We start from the raw sequence: 23,136 nt of genomic DNA, 5'->3' as shown, positions 1-23,136 counted from the left end.
AACCCTGCATAGTTATCTTGCCAGGTTGATGAGCCAGAGAGGTTACTAAACCACCAACTTTGCTGAATACTAGAACCTGTGTTCTTTATCCACATGATGGATTTTAATCATGATTATGATATTTCATTTTGCATTTATAGCCAGAAGATGGAAGAAATTTCAAAATGCATTTCACATACATTATATATAGAATCAGAAAGTTACCCTGTAGTGAGTAGGGGTTTCATGTTTCAGGTGTCAAGTGGAGAGAGTGACTGGTCACTTGAGTGGCAAGAAGATTCCGAGACTCTATACCCTTAGGCAAGTTACTGTTGTGCTGCTTAATGATGACGAAGCTAGAGCTGTCACCAGCTCCATCTTGCAGCGTCGTCTTGAGTACAAAAGTTAGTCTTCTTACTGTTGTATCTTTATTTGTTTCAGTGTAATTGCCTCACCTGTTATTAAACTGGTAGAGCATATCTTTATGTAAATGTGAACAATCACTAGAAAAAGAAATTGTATGCCTACACAGTAAAGAATATTTGTACCTTCAAACAGAACACTGCAGTGGCATAGGTAGAAGCTCGACTGATTATGTAATTGTGCAGTGTAGGGTGGGAGTTTTACACTGATAGTGTCCCCATCTTTCATTAGTATCTTACTTTGCATCTACTACTCCGTTACAATAAAAGTATCTGTACTACATATTATTGCAACTTGATTCTAATGTAACCCTTTTGCTGCATCAGTTGGGTGTATCTAATTTTTCACTTAGCCCATCGATGATGACAATTTGGTTTACCCCATGGCTTCAGAAAACATTTTCCCTCTACAATGACAATCAGGACCACCACCTTCATCCTCGAAAACTCCACCATTCTTCTGTACATGCTGCCATCTGTAATACCACACTTAACGTTTGGATAGAGATGCCCAGCTGAGCAACCTCACAGTAAAGCGTTCTCTGTACCTCACCCTGTTTTGAGGTTAATTTTATTTATTTGTAAGTGAAGGTCATATCTAACAGATATATTCAGTATTAAAGTATCTATTATTATCATTGTTATTATTATTTTATCTATTTATTTATTTTGCTTTGTCGCTGTCTCCCGTGTTAGTGAGGTAGTGCAGGAAACAGACGAAAGAATAGCCCAACCCACCCACATATACATACACAAACACGTCCACACACGCACATATACATACCTATACATCTCAACGTATATATATATATATATATATATATATATATATATATATATATATATATATATATATATATATATATATATATATATGCACACACAGACATATACATATATACACATGTGCATAATTCATACTGTCTACCTTTATTCATTCCCATCACCACCCCGGCACACATGAAACCCTTTTTAATTTGCCCACCTCCCATGCTTCTCTTGCCACAAGCATCTTTTGCGCAAACCATCACTGCTCTCCTAAATATATCCCATTCCTCCCCCACTCCCCTTACATCCTTTGTTCTCACCTTTTCCATTCTGTACTCAATCTCTTCTGGTACTTCCTCACACAAGTCTCCTTCCCAAGCTCACTTATTCTCACCACTCTCTCTTCTTTTCTGAAATCCTCTACATAGCTTCACCTTCGCCTCCACAAGATAATGATCAGACATCCCTCCAGTTGGACCTGTCAGCACATTAACATCCAAAAGTCTCTCTTTTGCGCGCCTGTCAATTAACATGCAATCCAATAATGCTTTCTGGCCATCTCTCCTCACATTTGTATGCTTATGTATGTCTCTCTTTTAAACCAGGTATTCCCAATCACCAGTCCTTTTTCAGCACATAAATCTACAACCTCTTCACCATTATTATTTACAACACTGATCACCCCATGTACACCAATTATTCCCTCAACTGCCACATTACTCACCTTTACATTCAAATCACCCATCACTATAACCTGGTCTCATGCATCAAAACTACTAACACACTCACTCAGCTGCTTCCAAAACACTTGCCTCTCCTGATCTTTCTTCTCATGCCCAGGTGTGGATGCACCAATAATCACCCATCTCTCTCCATTCACTTTCAGTTTTACCCATATCAATTTAGAGTTGACTTTCTTACACTCTATCACATACTCCCACCACTCCTGTTTCAAGAGTAGTGCTACTCCTTCCCTTCCTCTTGCCCGTTCACTAACCCTTGACTTTACTCCCAAGACATTCCCAAACCACTCTCTCTTTACCCTTGAGCTTCGTTTCACTCAGAGCCAAAACATCCAAGTTCCTTTCCTCAAACATACTACCTATCTCTAGTTACATCCACACACATTTAGACACCCCAATCTGAACCTTCGAGGAGGATGAGCACTCCCCGCGTGACTCCTTGTTTTGTTTCCCCATTTATAAAGTTAAAATACAAGGAGGGGAGTGTTTCTAGCCCCCCGCTCCCGTCCCTAATTTAGTCACCTTCTACGGCATGTGAGGAATGCATGGGAAGTATTCCTTCTCCCCTATCCCCAGGGATAATTATTATTATTAATTATTATTATTATTATTATTATCATTATTATTTTTCTTTCATACTATTCGCCATTTCCCGCGTCAGCGAGGTAGCGTTAAGAACAGAGGACTGGGCCTCTGAGGAAACATCCTCATCCAGCCCCCTTCTCTGTTCCTTCCTTTGGAAAAAAAAAAAAGAAAAAAAAAAAAAAGAGAGAGGGGAGGATTTCCAGCCCCCCGCTCCCTTCCCTTTTAGTCGCCTTCTACGACACGCAGGGAATACGTGGGAAGTATTCTTTCTCCCCTATCCCCTATTCAATATATGTAAAACATAATAACTGGCCATAAATTTACACTATACAGACATGCACAACCAAGGATTGTACAATAATATTAAAGTAACTTGCACCAAAATTATACTAAAACATAAAAATACTCTTGAATCCCTTTTAATCAATGTCTATCTTGACACCTGCTCCCACCTAAACTCTCTCAATGGGATGGCAATGACAAGAGTCTCCATAACTAGTAAAAGCCAGTGCTCTAAGTACAATAACATTCTTCAAGGTTTCAGTTTCTGTTTAAAAAGAGCAAAAATATAATACTCTATCACAGACTCAATTACTCAAAATATTATATCCAAATGAAACCACTTCATTTAGCCAACAGTACAAACTTCAAGAGTTGTTTTCGTTTCACGTATGCTTTCACACTCCCTAAAACTAGTTTCAACAATATGACGAACTTTAATCTTCCTATCCATACAAAATATGTCATAAAATATAAATCAAATTACAAAAAATAATATATATCATGTGTGTGCTTAGACATATCAAACATTCTAATTTAAATCAACAGCACCTATTATTCTTTATATTCTTATTATGGAGGACAATGGTTGAATCTTCCAGTGTAATCATAACTTCGGCATTTTCATTTGCAAAATCTTCAACAACACAGTTAAAGAGTTTCTCAACATTGCTGCCCATCTTGCTTGATGTTTCAAACACTTTCCCACCCACCTCATCAACATAATCGTGAATATCATGGTAGTCAACCTGTCGTGCACTCGGATTATCCAACACCAAATCAAGCTTTGTTCCACAAAGATAAACTTTACAATTTTCTTCATGTTTCTGGACCTTTGACACCCAGAATTTGGCACGCTCAGCACTTTCTGCACATGTTATATCATAACAAATGATTGCAGCCTTAGAGTCTCTATAATATATTCGACTCATTGCTTCATATCGTTCACTACCAGCTGTGTCCCACAGGCCAACACAGATTTTCTTTCCTTGGACATCCATCGAACGAGCTCCGAATGCTGCTCCTATAGTCGTCTGGTAACTACTGTTGAAGCGGTCATAGATAAAGCGTTCAACTAGGCTAGTTTTGCCACATTATTATTATTATTATTATTATTATTATTATTATCATTATTATTATTATTATTTCTATTATTCTTTGTCTCTGTCTCCCGCGTTACCGAGGTAGTGCAAGGAAACAGACGAAAGAATTGTCCAACCCACCCATATACACGTGTATATACATACACGTCCACACGCACATATACATACCTATACATCTCAATGTATGCATATATATATATATATATATATATATATATATATATATATATATATATATATATATATATATATATCTTTTTCTTTCATACTATTCGCCATTTCCCGCATTAGCGAGGTAGCGTTAAGAACAGAGGACTGGGCCTTTGAGGGAATATCCTCACCTGGCGCCCCTTCTCTGTTCCTTCTTTTGGAAAATCAAAAAGAAAAAAAAAAAATGATGAGAGGGGAGGATTTCCAGCCCCCCGCTCCCTCCCCTTTTAGTCGCCTTCTACGACACGCAGGGAACACGTGGGAAGTATTCTTTCTCCCCTATCCCCAGGGATATATATATATATATATATATATATATATATATATATATATATATATATATATATATATATATATATATATATATTTTATATTTTTTATTATTTTTTTTTTATTATACTTTGTCGCTGTCTCCCGCGTTTGCGAGGTAGCGCAAGGAAACAGACGAAAGAAATGGCCCAACCCCCCCCATACACATGTATATACATACGTCCACACACGCAAATATACATACCTACACAGCTTTCCATGGTTTACCCCAGACGCTTCACATGCCTTGATTCAATCCACTGACAGCACGTCAACCCCGGTATACCACATCGCTCCAATTCACTCTATTCCTTGCCCTCCTTTCACCCTCCTGCATGTTCAGGCCCCGATCACACAAAATCTTTTTCACTCCATCTTTCCACCTCCAATTTGGTCTCCCTCTTCTCCTCGTTCCCTCCACCTCCGACACATATATCCTCTTGGTCAATCTTTCCTCACTCATTCTCTCCATGTGCCCAAACCACTTCAAAACACCCTCTTCTGCTCTCTCAACCACGCTCTTTTTATTTCCACACATCTCTCTTACCCTTACGTTACTCACTCGATCAAACCACCTCACACCACACATTGTCCTCAAACATCTCATTTCCAGCACATCCATCCTCCTGCGCACAACTCTATCCATAGCCCACGCCTCGCAACCATACAACATTGTTGGAACCACTATTCCTTCAAACATACCCATTTTTGCTTTCCGAGATAATGTTCTCGACTTCCACACATTCTTCAAGGCTCCCAGAATTTTCGCCCCCTCCCCCACCCTATGATCCACTTCCGCTTCCATGGTTCCATCCGCTGCCAGATCCACTCCCAGATATCTAAAACACTTCACTTCCTCCAGTTTTTCTCCATTCAAACTCACCTCCCAATTGACTTGACCCTCAACCCTACTGTACCTAATAACCTTGCTCTTATTCACATTTACTCTTAACTTTCTTCTTCCACACACTTTACCAAACTCAGTCACCAGCTTCTGCAGTTTCTCACATGAATCAGCCACCAGCGCTGTATCATCAGCGAACAACAACTGACTCACTTCCCAAGCTCTCTCATCCCCAACAGACTTCATACTTGCCCCTCTTTCCAAAACTCTTGCATTTACCTCCCTAACAACCCCATCCATAAACAAATTAAACAACCATGGAGACATCACACACCCCTGCCGCAAACCTACATTCACTGAGAACCAATCACTTTCCTCTCTTCCTACACGTACACATGCCTTACATCCTCGATAAAAACTTTTCACTGCTTCTAACAACTTTCCTCCCACACCATATATTCTTAATACCTTCCACAGAGCATCTCTATCAACTCTATCATATGCCTTCTCCAGATCCATAAATGCTACATACAAATCCATTTGCTTTTCTAAGTATTTCTCACATACATTCTTCAAAGCAAACACCTGATCCACACATCCTCTACCACTTCTGAAACCACACTGCTCTTCCCCAATCTGATGCTCTGTATATGCCTTCACCCTCTCAATCAATACCCTCCCATATAATTTACCAGGAATACTCAACAAACTTATACCTCTGTAATTTGAGCACTCACTCTTATCCCCTTTGCCTTTGTACAATGGCACTATGCACGCATTCCGCCAATCCTCAGGCACCTCACCATGAGTCATACATACATTAAATAACCTTACCAACCAGTCAACAATACAGTCACCCCCTTTTTTAATAAATTCCACTGCAATACCATCCAAACCTGCTGCCTTGCCGGCTTTCATCTTCCGCAAAGCTTTCACTACCTCTTCTCTGTTTACCACATCATTTTCCCTAACCCTCTCACTTTGCACACCACCTCGACCAAAACACCCTATATCTGCCACTCTATCATCAAACACATTCAACAAACCTTCAAAATACTCACTCCATCTCCTTCTCACATCACCACTACTTGTTATCACCTCCCCATTTGCGCCCTTCACTGAAGTTCCCATTTGCTCCCTTGTCTTACGCACTTTATTTACCTCCTTCCAGAACATCTTTTTATTCTCCCTAAAATTTAATGATACTCTCTCACCCCAACTCTCATTTGCCCTTTTTTTCACCTCTTGCACCTTTCTCTTGACCTCCTGTCTCTTTCTTTTATACATCTCCCACTCAATTGCATTTTTTCCCTGCAAAAATCGTCCAAATGCCTCTCTCTTCTCTTTCACTAATACTCTTACTTCTTCATCCCACCACTCACTACCCTTTCTAATCAACCCACCTCCCACTCTTCTCATGCCACAAGCATCTTTTGCGCAATCCATCACTGATTCCCTAAATACATCCCATTCCTCCCCCACTCCCCTTACTTCCATTGTTCTCACCTTTTTCCATTCTGTACTCAGTCTCTCCGGGTACTTCCTCACACAGGTCTCCTTCCCAAGCTCACTTACTCTCACCACCCTCTTCACCCCAACATTCACTCTTCTTTTCTGAAAACCCATACAAATCTTCACCTTAGCCTCCACAAGATAATGATCAGACATCCCTCCAGTTGCACCTCTCAGCACATTAACATCCAAAAGTCTCTCTTTCGCACGCCTGTCAATTAACATGTAATCCATTTCCATTTATTATTATTATTATTGTTATTTTTTATTATTATTATTATTATTATTATTATTATTATTATTATTATTATTATTATCATTATTATTATTATTATTATTATTTATTTTATTATTTATTTTGTTTTGTCGCTGTCTCCCGTGTTTGCGAGGTAGCGCAAGGAAACAGACGAAAGAAATGGCCCAACCCACGCCCACACATGCACATATACATACCTATACATCTCAACGTATACATATACATACACACACAGACACATCTACATATATGCATATATACGTAATTCATACTGTCTGCCCTTATTCATTTCCATCGCCACCCCGCCACACATGAAATGACAACCCCCTCCCCCGGCATGTGCGTGAGGTAGCACTAGGAAAAGACAACAAAGGCCACATTTGTTCACACTCAGTCTCTAGCTGTCATGTATAATGCACCGAAACCACAGCTTTCTTTCCACATCCAGGCCCCACAAAACTTTCCATGGTTTACCCCAGACGCTTCACATGCCCTGGTCCAATCCATTGACAGTACATCGACCCCGGTATACCACATCGTTCCAATTCACTCTATTCCTTGCACGCCTTTCATCCTCCTGAATGTTCAGGCCACGATCTCTAAGAATCTTTTTCACTCCATCTTTCCACCTCCAATTTGGACTCCCACTTCTCCTCATTCCCTCCACCTTTGACACATATATCCTCTTGGTCAATCATTCCTCACTCATTCTCTCCATGTGACCAAAACATTTCAAAACACCCTCTTCTGCTCTCTCAACCACACTCTTTTTATTACCACACATCTCTTACCCTTTTTTACTTACTCGATCAAACCACCTCACACCATGTATTGTCTTCAGACATCTCATTTCCAGCACATCCACCCTCCTCCGCACAACTCTATTTATAGCGCACACCTTGCAACCATATAACATTGTTGGAACCACTATTCCTTCAAACACACCCATTTTTGCTTGCCAAGATAACGTTCTCGACTTTCACACATTTTTCAACGCTTCCAGAACTTTCGCCCCCTCCCCCACCCTATCATTTCCTTCTGCTTCCATTGTTCCATCCGCTTCCAAATCCACTCCCAGATATCTAAAACACTTCACTTCCTCCAGTTTTTCTCCATTCAAACTTACCTCCCAATTGACTTGTCCCTTAACCCTGCTGTACCTAATAACCTTTCTCTTATCAAATTTATTCTCAGCTTTCTTCTTTCATACACTTTACCAAACTCAGTCACCAGCTTCTGCAGTTTCTCACCCGAATCAGCCACCAGCGCTGTATCATCAGCGAACAACAACTGACTCACTTCCCAAGCTCTCTCATCTACAACAGACTGCATACTTCCCCTTCTCTCCAAAACTTTCACATTCACCTTCCTAACAACCCCATCCACAAACAAATTAAACACCCATGGAGACATCACGCACCCCTGCTGCAAACCATCATTCACTGAGAACCACTCACTTTCCTCTCTTTCTACTCGTAGACATGCCTTACATCCTTGAAAAAACTTTTCACTGCTTCTAACAACTTGCCTCCCACACCATATATTTTTAATACCCTCCACAGAGCATCTCTATCAACTCTATCATATGCCTTCTCCAGATCCATAAATGCGACATATAAATCCATTTGCTTTTCTAAGTATTTCTCGCTTACGTTCTTCAAAGCAAACACCTTATCCACATATCGTTTACCACTTCTGAAACCTCACTGGTTTTCCCCAATCTGATGCTGTGTACATGCCTTCACCCTCTTAATCAATACCCTCCCATATAATTTACCAGGAATACTTAACAAACTTATACCTCTGTAATTTGAGCACTCACTTTTATCCCCTTTACCTTTGTACAATGGCACACTGCAAGCATTCTACCAATCCTCAGGCACCTCACCATGTGTCATAGATACGTTAAATAACTTTACCAAACAGTGAACAATAGTCACCCCCTTTTTAATAAATTCCACTGCAATACCATCCAAACCCACTGCCTTGCCGGCTTTCATCTTCCGCAAAGCTTTTACAACCTCTTCTCTGTTTACCAAATCATTCTCCCCAACCCTCTCTTTCGAGACCACCTCAACCAAAACAACCTATATCTACCACTCTATCATCAAACACATTCAACAAACCTTCAAAATTTTCACTCCATCTCCATCTCAGATCACCACTACTTGTTATCACCTCCCCATCAGCCCCCTTCACTGATTTTCCCATTTGTTCACTTGTCTTATGCACTTTATTTACCTCCTTCCAAAACAACTTTTTATTCTCCCTAAAATTTAATGATACTCTCTCACCCCATCTCTCATTTCCCCTCTTTTTCACCTCTTGCACCTTTCTCTTGACCTTCTGCCTCTTTCTTTTATACATCTTCCAGTCATTTGCATTATTTCGCTGCAAAAATCATCCAAATGCCTCTCTTCTCTTTCACTGTTAATCTTACTTCTTCATCCCACCACTCTCTACCCTTTTTAATCTGCCCACATCCCATGCTTCAAATGCCACAAGCATATTTTGCGCAAACCATCACTGCTTTCCTAAATACATCCCATCCTCCCCCACTCCCCTTACATCCTTTGTTCTCACCTTTTCCATTCTGTACTCAATCTCTTCTGGTACTTCCTCACACAGTCTCCTTCCCAAGCTCACTTATTCTCACCACTGTCTCTCTTCTTTTCTGAAATCCTCTACATATCTTCACCTTCGCCTCCACAAGACAATGATCATACATCCCTCCAGTTGGACCTCTCAGCATATCAACATCCAAAAGTCTCTCTTTTGCGCGCCTGTCAATTAACATGTAATCCAATAATGCTTTCTGGCCATCTCTCCTACTTACATTTGTATACTTATGTATATCTCTCGTTTTAAACCAGGTATTCCCAGTCACCAGTCCTTTTTCAGCACATAAATCTACAGCCTCTTCACCATTATTATTTACAACACTGATCACCCCATGTACACCAGTTATTCCCTCAACTGCCACATTACTCACCTTTACATTCAAATCACCCATCACTGTAACCTGGTCTCATGCATCAAAACTACTAACACACTCACTCAGCTGCTCCCAAAACACTTGCCTCTCCTGGTCTTTCTTCTCATGCCCAGGTGTAGATGCACCAATAATCACCCATCTCTCTCCATTCACTTTCAGTTTTACCCATATCAATTTAGAGTTGACTTTCTTACAATCTATCACATACTCCCACCACTCCTGTTTCAGGAGTAGTGCTACTCCTTCCCTTCCTCTTGTCCTCTCACTAACCCTTGACTTTACTCCCAAGACATTCCCAAACCACTCTTTCTCTTTACCCTTGAGCTTCGTTTCACTCTGAGGCAAAACATCCAGGTTCTTTTCCTCAAAAGTATTACCTATCTCTAGTTACATCCACACACATTTAGACACCCCAATCTGAACCTTCGAGGAGGATGAGCACTCCCCGCGTGACTCCTTGTTTTGTTTCCCTATTTAGAAAGTTAAAATACAAGGAGGGGAGTATTTCTAGCTTCTTTACTCCCGTCCCCTTTAGTCACCTACGACACATGAGGAATGCATGGGAAGTATTCCTTCTCCCCTATCCCCAGGGATAATTATTATTATTATTATTATTAATTATTATTATTATTATTATTATTATTATTATTATTATTATTATTATTATTATTTCTATTACACTTTGTCGCTGTCTACCGCGTTAGCGAGGTAGCTCAAGGAAACAGACGAAAGAATTGCCCAACCCACCCATATACACATGTATATACATACACGTCCACATGCACATATACATACCTATACATCTCAACGTATGCATATACATTTATACTCACACAGACATATACATATATACGTATGTACATAATTCATACTGTCTGCCCTTATTCATTCCTGTCGCCACCCCACCACACATGAAATGACAACCCCCTACCCCCGCATGTGCGCGAGGTAGCACTAGGAAAAGACAACAAAGGCCACATTCGTTCACACTCAGTCTCTAACTGTCATGTATAATGCACCGGAACCACAGCTCCCTTTCCACATCCAGGCCCCACAGAACTTTCCATGATTTACCCCAGATACTTCACATGCCCTGGTTCAATCCATTGACAGCACGTTGACCCCGGTATGCCACATCGTTCCAATTAATCTATTCCTCGCACACCTTTCACCCTCCTTCATGTTCAGGCTCTGATCACTCAAAATCTTTTTCACTCCATCTTTCCATCTCCAATTTGGTCTCCCACTTCTCGTTCCCTCCACTTCTGACACATATCCTCTTTGTTGATCTTTCCTCACTCATTTTCTCCATGTGACCAAACCATTCAAAACACCCTCTTCTGCTCTCTCAACCACACTCTTTTTATTACCACACCTTTCTCTTACCCTTTCATTACTTACTCAATCAAACCACCTTACACCACATATTGTCCTCAAACATCTCATTTCCAGCACATCCACCCTCCTCCGCACAACTCTATCCATAGCCCACACCTCGCAACCATATAACATTGTTGGAAACACTATTCCTTCAAACATACCCATTTTTGCTTTGCAAGATGACGTCCTCGACTTCCACACATTTTTCAACGCTCCAAGAACTTTTGCCCCCTCCCTCACCCTATGGTTTACCTCCGCTTCCATAGTTCAATCCGCTGCCAGATCCACTCCCAGATATCTAAAACACTTCTCTTCCTCCAGCTTTTCTCCATTCAAACTTACCTCCCAATTGACTTGTCCGTCAACTCTACTGTACCTAATAACCTTGCTCTTATTCACATTTACTCTCATTCTTCTTTCACACACTTTACCAAACTGAGTCACCAGCTTCTGCAGTTTCTTACCCGAATCAGCCACCAGCACTGTATCATCAGGGAACAACAACTAACTCACTTCCCAAGCTCTGTCATCCACAACAGACTGCATACTTGCCCCTCCTTCCAAAACTCTTGCATTCGCCTTCCTAACAGCCCGATCCATAAACAAATTAAACAACCATGGAGACATCACACACCTCTGCTGCAAACCTACATTCACTGAGAACCAATCACTTTCTTCCTACATGTATACATGCCTTCCATCCTCAATAAAAACTTTTCATTGCTTCTAACAACTTACCTCCCACACCATATATTCTTAATAACTTCCACAGAGCATCTCTATGAACTCTATTTTATGCCTTCTCCAGATCCATAAATGCTACATACAAATCCATTTGCTTTTCCAAGTATTTCTCACATACATTCTTCAAAGCAAACACCTGATTCACACATCCTCTACCACTTACGAAACCACACTGCTCTTCCCCAATCTGATGCCCTTTACATGCCTTCACCCTCTCAATCAATACCCTCCCATATAATTTCCCGTGAATACTCATCAGACTTATACCTCTGTAATTTGAGCACTCACTCTTATCCCCTTTGCCTTTGTACAATGGCACTATGCAAGCATTCCGCCAATCCTCAGGCACCTAACCATGAGTCATACATACATTAAATAACCTTACCAACCAGTCAACAATACAGTCACCCCCTTTTTTGATACATTCCACTGGAATACCATCGAACCCGCTGCCTTGCCGGCTTTCATCTTCCACAAAGCTTTTACTACCTCTTCTCTGTTTACCATATCATTCTCCCTAACCTTCTCACTTTGCACACCACCTCGACCAAAATACCCTATATCTGCCACTGTATCATGAAACACATTCAACAAACCTTCAAAATACTCACTACATCGCCTTCTCACTTCACCAGTGCTTGTTATCACCTCCCCATTTGCCCCTTTCACTGATGTTCCCATTTGTTCCCTTGTCTTATACACTTTCTTTACCTCCTTCCAAAAAAATCTTTTTATGCTCCCTAAAATCTAATGATACTCTCTCACCCCAACTCCCATTTGCCCTCTTTTTCGCCTCTTACACCTTTCTCTTGACCTCCTGCCCCTTTCTTTTATACATCTCCCAGTCATTTGCATTATTTCTCTGCAAAAATTGTCCCAATGCCTCTCTCTTCTCTTTTACTAATAATCTTACTTCTTCATCCCACCACTCACTACCCTTTCCTATCTGCCCACCTTCCACGCTTCTCATGCCACAAGCATCTTTTGCACAAGCCATCACTGCTTCCCTAAATACATCCCATTCCTCCCCCACTCCTCTTGCATCCTTTGTTCTCTCCTTTTTCTATTCTATACGCAGTCTCTCCTCGTACTTCCTCACTCAAGTCTCCTTCCCATGCTCACTTACTCTCACCACTCTCTTTACCCCAACATTCTCTCTTCTTTTCTGAAAACATCTACAAACCTTCACTTTCGCCTCCACAAGATAATGATCAGACATCCCTCCAGTTGCACCTCTCAGCACATTAACATCCAAAAGTCTCTCCTTCGCGTGCCTATCAATTAACCCGTTATCCAATAATGCTCTCTGGCCATCTCTCCTACTTACATATGTATACTTATGTATATCTCTCTTTTTAAACCAGGTATTCCCAATCACCAGTCCTTTTTCCGCACATAAATCTACAAGCTCTTCACCATTTCCATTTACAACACTGAACACCCCATGTACACCAATTTTACGTCAGCAAATCACACCTCTGCTAGAGGTCGCTTTCCCATGGTACGCTTTGCCGCTTCACGCCACCAGTTGCTGTGCTTCATTCGCGCCGTCCAGACGGTTTTCTGCAGCTACGAGCTTGGCAGCCTTATTCCCGTGATCCCTCTGGAGCGGAAAGGCTTTGCTACAGCCTGTGACCCAGTTTGGGGCTGGCTGCAACACCACCCGTGATCCGTTTAGGAGCGGGGAGGGAAGTGCGTTGTTGATGCACTTGTGGAGTTGACGACTCACACTGACCTGCACCGCCGCCTTGCTATCGCCACCGCCTTGTCGGATGTCCCGGGCAGTTCCACCAGCATACGGAGGGCGATTCTGAACATGCCAGGCATGTGAGGAAAGGCTCCTCGCATAGGACTAGCTCCAGGAGCAGCCCTTCTCGGCAGGAGGCTCTTCAGGGCGGTAACAATAGGCCCCCATGATCACGTCACTGGTGATGGCGGTGACTCTGCTTCCCAGCACACACGTTCCTTCCCTTCTACCTCACGGGATGAGGCATCTGCGCCGCCCTGGAACATGGTGATGGACGCTTTGGCTGCTTTACGTGGTGATGTGGAGAAATTGAAGGAGGAAAGGAACTTAGACCCCAGTCGGGGGGCTGATGACGCCGCGGCGGCCGCCGATGTAAACATTGGCCTTTCTAGGCAGGTGGTACCTCCCTCGCGCTCGCCCACGGGTTTTTCGGGCTTTACTCCAGCTGAGCATTACCTTTCCAGTGATGATTGTGTCTCTCAGAATGACGGGCGGCCTGACAGTGTTCTCCTGCAGTGCGCTAGGGCTTACGGTCCTGTGGATGAGGTGTCTGATGGCACTGACCAGCATGTTGCCGTATGGTTAACCATGTATCTGCTCACGGCTTGCGAGAGGAGGAGTTTAAGGAGATTTTGGAGGATGCTGCAGCCAAGAGGTCAGATAAGTCATGCCTTAGCACCCGTGGATTGCAACTTGCAAGTTTTAGATGCACTGAAGACTGATGCCAAGAAGGCAGACTTCCGTTTGAAGGATGTTGAGAAAGACATTATTACGGCTGCCACAATTTTGACTAAGTCACAGTGCTTGACAAGATCGCCCAGACTAGCCAACCAGATGTTGCCCAGGAAGTGGGCATGCTTAATGGTGCCCTGGCACTCCTGGGTCATGCTAATCACAAGAATAATCTGGCTCGCCGGTTCATCATCAAGCGCGAAATTAACCACAAGTATGCTCACCTCTGTTCAGACAAGGTGCCCATGACTCGTCTTCTGTTTAGGGATGATGTCTCACTCTCAGCCAAGCACACCGAGGAGTCTGAAAAGTTAAGGAGTAAGATTGCTTCAAGGAAACCGCTCTCTACCTCGAAGTTTGGTCCTGGCAAGTTTAGGGGCTCTTCTGGGAGACTGCCATACAGGGATTTTATGGCCAGGTTTCATCCATATGGCCAACGCAAGCATGGTCCCCGGAGTGAGCACCGGCAATCCTTCTGACGGCAGGGTCCTGAGACAAAAAACTCCCGATGCCGGGGTCACAATCCCCGGCAGTAACTGAGGTGAGTCATCCTTTTCAAGCTGGCAGACTTCACTATTTTGTACATGAGTGATCCAAATATTTTAGATATTGTTCAGCATTGCCATTTAGATATTGATGTTGCTAACATTGGTACTTTATTTGCTGAAGAAGTTGAGTATGTGTTTAATGTCGAGGAAAAGGAAATTGTTTGCCAGGAAATTTTACAGCTTTTGAGTCTGGGGGTTATGAAGGAGACCCAGAGACAGGAGGGGCAGATTCTTTCCCCTATTTTCTTAAGACGGAAGAAGGATGGTGGGTTTAGGATGACACTTAACCAGGAAAAATTTAATAAATTTTTAGAGTATAAACACTTCAAGATGGAAAATTTTGAGCAGGCGATTCGTCTTGTTAACAGAGGTGTCTTCATGGCCTCTGTCGATTTGCGGCACGCCTATTATTCTGTTAAGATAGCTGAGGAGCAACAACGCTTTCTGTGTTTCAAGTGGCAAGGAAAAATTTATCAATTCACGTGTCTCCCTAATGGGGTTGCGGATGGTCCCTGTCTGTTCACTAAATTAATGAAACCTGTTTTTGTTGTACTTAGAGAAAAGGGACATATCATCATGAGTTTCATTGATGATACTCTTATTTGTCACTGCACTTTTGATGGATGTTGTGAGAGTGTGCGTGCCACTGTTAACTTGCTCAAGAAGTAAGGTTTCTGTATTAACGAAAGCAAATGTCTTGGTCCCCACTAAGCGCTTGGAGTATTTGGGGAACATTATAGATTCTGAGACTATGACAGTAACATTACCTGATCGTAGGATACACAAGATACTACAATGCTGTGAGGAATTGTTACATAGTGACAGAGCCAAAATTCGGAATGTGGCCAGAGTTGTTGGGCTATTAGTTGCAGACGTTCCAGCAGCAGAGAAGGGGAAACTGCATTACAGGCGGTTAGAATGTGCTAAGATTGCTGTGTTAAGAGTTGCAAAAGGTAACTTTGGCAAGTGGATGGTGGTCACTCATGAGATGAGATTGGACTTGCTTTGGTGGGTATCTCACATTGCATTGCAAAACAGACAGATTTTTTGGAAGGGTACAGAATTGGATCTGTATACTGATGCATCAAATTTAGGTTGGGATGGCCACCTCAATCAACAAAAAGTTAATGGGAGATGGTCATTATCAGAATCTGCCTTGCACATTAATGCAAAGGAACTCAAAGCCATCTCCCTGGTAGTGCGCTCATTTGCATCTCTTCTCAAAGGACGACATGTTCGGGTGTTTTGTGATAACACGACGGCGGTGACCTATGTCAATGAAATGGGCGGCACACGGTCCTCACTGTGTAATGACATTTGCCGTGACCTTTGGGAGTGGTGTGCGGTGAATGATATCTGGCTTACCTGCTCTTATGTACCGGGTAAAGTCAATCTCATGGCAGACGCTGCATCTTGGACATTCAATGACAGGCATGAGTGGAAATTGAATGAAGAACTCTTTAGGGCCCTCTCTGAAGTATGTGGGGTTCCGAGCATTGATCTCTTTGCTTCTAGACTGAATGCTCAAGTGACTCGTTTCTGCTCCTGGAAACCTGACCCAGATGCAGAATATTTTGATGCCTTTTCTATCTGCTGGTGGCAGTTTGAACTAATTTACCTTTTCCGACCCTTTGCTCTGATTGCCAGGTGCCTACAGAAAATTCGAGCAGAGTCAGCGAAGGGGTGGATGGTATTGCCTCTCTGGCCGTCCCAGCCCTGGATGGGGACTCTACTCACTTTGCTGGTCAAGGAACCACGGCTGATTCCAAGGGGGGCACACGTCTTGCGTCACCCATCGACGGAGGAGGAACACCCCATTCTCCGACACACCCGACTGATGGCTTGCCTCTTATCTGGCAACGTCTGTGAGACAGGGGCATTTCTCAGGCAGGTATGGACATCATCCTTGCCTCCTGGAGACCTGCGACTGCGAGGCAGTACCAGCCACATATTAACAGGTGGTTACAGTTTTGTGGTAGCCGGAACATCGATCCCTTTTATCCCACTGTAACTAATATTGTGAATTTTCTGTCTGTCACTTTCCACAGAGGTGTTAGTTATACTTCAATCAACACTGCCAGGGGTGCACTCTCCTCCCTGGGGATTACTGTGGATGGTTGCAGTGCAGGCAGCCATCCTCTTGTCACCAGGTTCTTAAAGTGAGTTGTTAACTTACAGCCGTCTGTCCCTAGGCACACAAGAACTTGATATGTTCAGCAGGTGCTACAGCATCTGCGTGCCATGGATCCTTTGTCCTCCCTCTCTTTAAAGGCTTTAACACAGAAGCTTGTGATGTTGATGGCACTTACGCAAGCTGCCAATATACAAACTTTGCATTGCTTGTTGCTGAAGAATATTAGTTTTGGGCAGGATTCTGTTTGTGTTTGGTTAGGGGAAACTATTAAACAGTGCAGGCCAAAGTTCTATGTGCGGTTTGTGACCTTTAAAGCATATTCTACTGACATTAGATTGTGTGTGTGTGAAACTCTGAAAATGTATATTGCTAGGACAGAGGAGTTCAGAAATTCTGCACATCAGGAGAATGGGAAGTTACTCCTAAGTTTTATCAAGCCCCACAAGCATGTAACGAGGGACACTGTTGCAAGGTGGATTTGAACAGTGCTTTCTCTGTCAGGCATAGACTCCAGCCAGTATTCAGCAGGCAGTGTTCGGCCTGCAGCTGCATCGAAAGCCAAAGCCATGGCTCTACCGATTGGACACATCATGGCAAGGGCTGGGTGGTCCAGGGCTGCCACTTTTGCCAAGTTTTATGACAAGGAGATTGTCACGATCCTTTCCAAGATGCTGTCCTTCAATAGTCTGTTCATTTTGTTTGCATAGGAGATGTTGTCTCTTGTCACCTGGTCCATGGCTATGTAAATTTCTTACTATATTGCAGTTGGTTGCTGCTTGTATCATTTCTCCTCTCTGCATGTCTACAGTACGACACCCACATGGCTTCAAAACCTCATGGGAAAGCGACCTCTAGCAGAGGTGTGATTTGCTGATGTAAAATTAATGAAGTACATGAGACTTCCCGTAGGTCAGTTGAAATGTGCTTCGAATTTTATGAGGCAAATCACCTCTGCTAGAAGGGAGCTTTCATATGCCCACCTCTCCCACCCTACGCTCTGTAGCATCTTGTGGCTTACATATTTCTAGCAGTGCAAAATGTTCAGTTACTTTCATGTGGTTGGTTGTACTCTTTAAAGTCTGGTGCCGTGAAGCGGCAAAGCGTATCTCGTGTGAAAGCTCCCTTATAGCAGAGGTGATTTGCTTCATAAAATTCGAAGCACATTTCAACTGACCTACGGTAAGTCTCATGTACTTCATTAATTATTCCCTCAACTGCCACATTACTCACCTTTACATTGAAATCACCCACCACTATAACCTAGTCTCATGTATCAAAACTACTAACACACTCACTCAGCTGCTCCCAAAACATTTGCCTCTCCTGATCTTTCTTCTCATGGCCAGGTGCATATGTACCAATAATCACCCATCTCTCTCCATCAACTTTCAGTTTTACTCATATCAATCTAGAGTTTGCTTTCTTACACTCTATCACATACTCCCACCACTCCTGTTTCAGGAGTAGTGCTACTCCTTCCCTTGCTCTTGTCCTCTCACTAACCCCTGACTTTACTCCCAAGTTATTCCCAAACCACTCTTCCCCTTTACCCTTGAGCTTCATTTCACTCAGAGCCAAAACATCCAGGTTCCTTTCCTCAAACATACTACCTATCTCTCCTTTTTCTCATCTTGGTTACATCCACACACATTTAGACACCCCAATCTGAGCCTTCGAGGAGGATGAGCACTCCCCGCATGACTCCTTCTTCTGTTTCCCCCTTTAGAAAGTTAAAATACAAGGAGGGGATTGTTTCTAGCCCCTTTGCTCCCGTCTCCTTTAGTCACCTTGAACGACCCGTGAGGAATGCGTGGGAAGTATTCTATCTCCCGTATCCCCAGGGATAGGGGAGAAATATCATTATTATTATTCTTATCATCATACTTGATCACTGTTTCCTGCATCAGCAAGGTAGTGCCAGGAAACAGGTGAAGAAAAACCCATCCACTAATGTACACAGATATATATACATGAATGCACATACACATGTACATGCATATATATATAAACATACACAGACATATAAATATATACACATGTACATATTCATACTTGCTTGCCTTCATCCATTCCTAGCACCACTCGACCCTACAGGAAACAGCATTGCCACCCCATGCATCAGTGAGGTAGAGCCAGGAAAAGGCCACATTCATTCATACTCAGTCTCTAGCAGTCATGTGTGGTGCACCGTAACCACAGCTCCCTACCCACATCCAGGCCTCACAAACCTTTCCATGGTTTACCCCAGATGTTTCACATGCCCTGGTTCAGTTCACTGACAGCAGGTCAACCCCGGTAGACCACATCATTCCAATTCACTCTGTTCCTTGCACGCCTCTCACCCTCTTGTATATTCAAGCCCAGATCGCTCAAAATCTTTTTCACTCCATCCTTCCACCTCTAGGTTAGTTCCCGCTTCTCCTTCTTTCCTCCACCTCTGACACATATATTGTCTTTGTCAGCCTTTCCTCACTCATTCTTTCCATATGTCCAAACCATTTCAACACACTCTCTTCTGCTCTCTCAACTACACTGTTTATATTACTATACATCTTTCTTGCCCTTTCATTATTTACTCGATCAAACCACCTCACACCACATATTGACCTCAAACATTTTATTTCCAACACATCCACCCTCCTCTGTATAACCTTATCAGTAGCCCTTGCCTCACAACCATAGAATATTGTTGGAACTACTATTCCTTCAAACATACCCACTTTTGCTCTCCAAGATAACGTTCTCTCTTTCCACACATTTTTCATCGCTCTCAGAACCTTCGCCTCCTCCACCACCCATGTGATTCACTTCCACATTTCCATTCACTGCTAAGTCCACTTCCAGATATTTAAAATACTTCACTTATTCCAATTTTACTCCATTCAAACTTACATCCCAACTAACTTGTCCCTCAACCCTGCTAAATCTCTCAACTTTCTCCTTCCACACACTTTTGCAAACGCAGTCACCAACTTCTGCAGTTTCTCACTCAAATCAGCCATGAGTGCTGTATCATTGGCAAACAACACTTGACTCACTTCCCAAGCCCTCTCATCCCCAACAGAATGCATACTTGCCCCTCTCTCCAAGACTCTTGCATTTACCTCCCTAACCACCCCATCCATAAACAAATTAAACAACCCTGGGAACATCACACACCCCTGCCACAGACCTACCTTCACTGGGAACAATTCACTCTCCTCTCTTCCTACTTGTTCACTTGCCTTACACCCTTGTAAGAACTTTTCTGCTTCTCATAGCTTACCTCCCAAACCATGTACTCTTAAAACCTTCCACAAAGCATCTCTATCAATCCCATCATATGCCTTCTCCAGATCCATAAATGCTACATGCAAATCCATCTATTTTTTCTAAGTATTTCTCTCACACATTCTTCAAAGCAAACACCTGATCCACACATTCTCTACCATTTGTGAAACCACACTGCTCTTCCCCAATCTGATGCTCTGTACATGCCTTCACCCTCTCAATCAATACCCTCCCATACAATTTTTCATGGAATACTCAACTCTCTTATATCCCCATTGCCTTTGTGCAGTGGCACTGTACATGCATTCCACCAATTCTCAGGCACCTCTCCATGATCCATACATACACTGAATATCCTTACCAACCAATCTACAACACAGTCAACCCCTTTCTTGATAAATTCAACTGCAGCACCATCCAAACCCACTGCCTTGCTGGATTTCGTCTTCTGCAAGGCTTTCACTGCCTCTTCTTTCTTTGCCAAACCACTCTTCCTGACACTCATTTCACTCACCACCCCAACCAAAACACCCTAAATCTGCCACTCTATCATCAAAGTATCTATCCTCCAATTTACAAATATATCCCAGAGGTTTTGTAATAAGGAATTAAGATGTCTGTATATGTCAGTGTTTGCGGTTCCTGCACTAGTGTCTTTATTCAGGGAAAATGCGCGCAATGTTTGAGCTTGCATTTTTACATAAGCATGTTTTACATCAACTTAAAGACACACTTGAGCCAGAAGTTTTAGAGGGCTGCCTTCGTTAAGCAGTGCTGTGTGTGGTGTTTGTTTACACTTAGCATATGATTCATTATGCAGTGAGTTGCCATTTCACTCATATTGTTTAATTTTTGTTTTGAGCATGATATTATTGATTTATTAGTCACCTATGTATTAACTACCGTGTAACTGTTATGCATCATATTTCCATTAATGCAGATATAGGCAAGAAGTTACAGAATAAGATATGAACAGTTTCTATATTCTTGTTTATGAATTCCAAAATTTTCGTTTTTCCCATTTTAGTCATGAATGGGAAGAGGAAGAAGGCTGCAGCTGATCCAGAAATTTAAGCCAGTTTGGCAGCATCTGAGAGTAGAAATGGTTTAAGGACATTGATGATCCTGAGTATATCTCAAAAGTACAACTGGGTGATGAGGAGGTGGAGACACTTGACCTATCTCCACTAGACAGCTCTGCTGTATCAATTCTCAAACACAAATGATATAAGACTGTCTCCATGGCTAGAACCACTCAGATCTAGAATGCATTTGAATGATGTGGAAGACTTGATATGTAGCTACAAGTATTTTTTTAGACAGGGTATTACCTACACTTTTCATTAAAACTGGATGTAAATAACATAATATACATATAATATATTTTGTATTGTCTTTATTATAATTATCATAATTTACAATGTAGTAGTGGTTAAGAAATAAAAAAGTAAAATAACTTTTATTTTTCACTTTTCCAGGACACTCTGTACATAAATAGCTATCTATCTATCTATCTATCTGTCTCTGATGCCTGTTCATACCTGGAAATTGCTAGGTTAGTTATTCATTTTCTGGATGGATAATTGACACTGAGAATCAGCCTAAAATTTATTTATGCAGCAAAAGGGTTAATATCTTGATATAGCCTCTTATCCATCTCTGATTTCTACTTTATACCATGAATATCATGACCACAGTGCTGAATCCAACCACTCCAACTGATTCTATGTTTATTCAAGGATTATATGTGGTTTATTTAAGGAATACGTGTGGTGCAAGGTGTATCTCCAGACAAATTGATGAGGCTGCCCTCTGGTAATGGTGAAGCCCAATTGGACCTCTACGAGGTGGGTGATGAGCACAAGGACTGGGCCTGCCAGGTAGCAGCAGCACTCATGGGAGAGGCAGGGTAAGTCTTTGTCTCTATTATCTTTACCTCTATTTCCATCTGAAATATGTAGAAGAGAGGAATAAGGAGAAAGGGAGATCATATTGGAGGTGGAAAGAGTGAAAAAATATTTTGAGTGCTCAGGCCCTAACCATGCTGACTAAAGTTCACATCTGTTGGCTTGTTGTAAAGATATCATTGTGAATGCACTTGATCACGAATTATCAACCCAAAATGAGACAAATTTTATATCATCATGAATGCACTTGATCACAAATTATCAACCCAAACTGAGAGATTTTAAGCCCATATGAAATCATTAAAAGAAATGGTAATGTAGAAAGGAACACACAGAGGGCATTGTCCTCGAGATTAATTAGATTTTAAAACATTCTGCACCTAATCAGTGGAATGTAATATTTCTTTATTGTTCATGAAAATGAGATATGGCTTCCCCTCTTATGTAAGCCAGCTACTTCATCCACCATATTAGATTGTGAAGATCCTGTGAAAAAAATGAGATAGCAACAATTATTTTCATAATCAGCATGGTCAAAATAGTCTAAAAAATTTTATTTCCCAAAGTAAACATGATTTGCTGCTTTGTTTTACATACCTTGCGGTTTAAAACACTTAGATTACATTTTTTCTTCATCGCTCATCCTTATGTTAGCGAGGTAGTGCTGGG

At 42.0% G+C, this 23,136-nt stretch overlaps 2 protein-coding genes, 1 long non-coding RNA gene and 1 pseudogene across 10 annotated transcripts in view; 2 read left to right on the top strand and 2 right to left on the bottom strand.

Moving 5' to 3' along the window:
* The window catches only part of LOC139750898 (uncharacterized), a 265,619-nt gene that overhangs the window by 395 nt on the left and 242,088 nt on the right, over positions 1-23,136 (top strand). For all 4 annotated transcript variants that reach the window (XM_071665778.1, XM_071665777.1, XM_071665774.1 and 1 more), the window contains exons 2-3: positions 235-383; positions 22,322-22,469. In XM_071665778.1, coding sequence (XP_071521879.1) covers positions 235-383; positions 22,322-22,469 — 297 coding nt within the window. The remainder of the gene's footprint in view (positions 1-234; positions 384-22,321; positions 22,470-23,136) is intronic.
* LOC139750704 (ras-related protein Rab-24 pseudogene) lies at positions 392-3,870 on the bottom strand (annotated as a pseudogene).
* On the top strand, positions 10,584-22,315 carry LOC139750895 (uncharacterized). Of its 4 annotated transcripts, XM_071665769.1 has the most exons (4): positions 10,584-15,149; positions 16,804-17,047; positions 17,205-17,315; positions 21,588-22,315. In XM_071665769.1, exons 1-2 carry the CDS (start codon positions 15,117-15,119, stop codon positions 17,023-17,025), a joined length of 255 nt encoding a protein of 84 aa, XP_071521870.1. In that variant the 5' UTR covers positions 10,584-15,116; the 3' UTR covers positions 17,026-17,047; positions 17,205-17,315; positions 21,588-22,315. The 4 variants fall into 4 exon arrangements, with proteins under 4 accessions (XP_071521870.1, XP_071521869.1, XP_071521867.1 ...); XM_071665768.1 differs by having other exon boundaries at positions 16,804-17,315; XM_071665767.1 differs by lacking the exon at positions 10,584-15,149 and having other exon boundaries at positions 15,163-17,047.
* The window catches only part of LOC139750901 (uncharacterized), a 39,805-nt gene continuing 39,041 nt past the window's right edge, over positions 22,373-23,136 (bottom strand). For both annotated transcript variants that reach the window (XR_011713246.1, XR_011713245.1), the window contains exon 4: positions 22,373-22,508. This is a non-coding gene — a long non-coding RNA (uncharacterized lncRNA). The remainder of the gene's footprint in view (positions 22,509-23,136) is intronic.

This window comes from Panulirus ornatus, chromosome 10 (genome assembly GCF_036320965.1).
Source record: "Panulirus ornatus isolate Po-2019 chromosome 10, ASM3632096v1, whole genome shotgun sequence".
Lineage (NCBI taxonomy): Eukaryota > Metazoa > Arthropoda > Malacostraca > Decapoda > Palinuridae > Panulirus > Panulirus ornatus.
The sequence above is the reverse complement of the archived record's forward strand: the minus strand, read 5'-3'. Positions and strand labels throughout refer to the sequence as shown.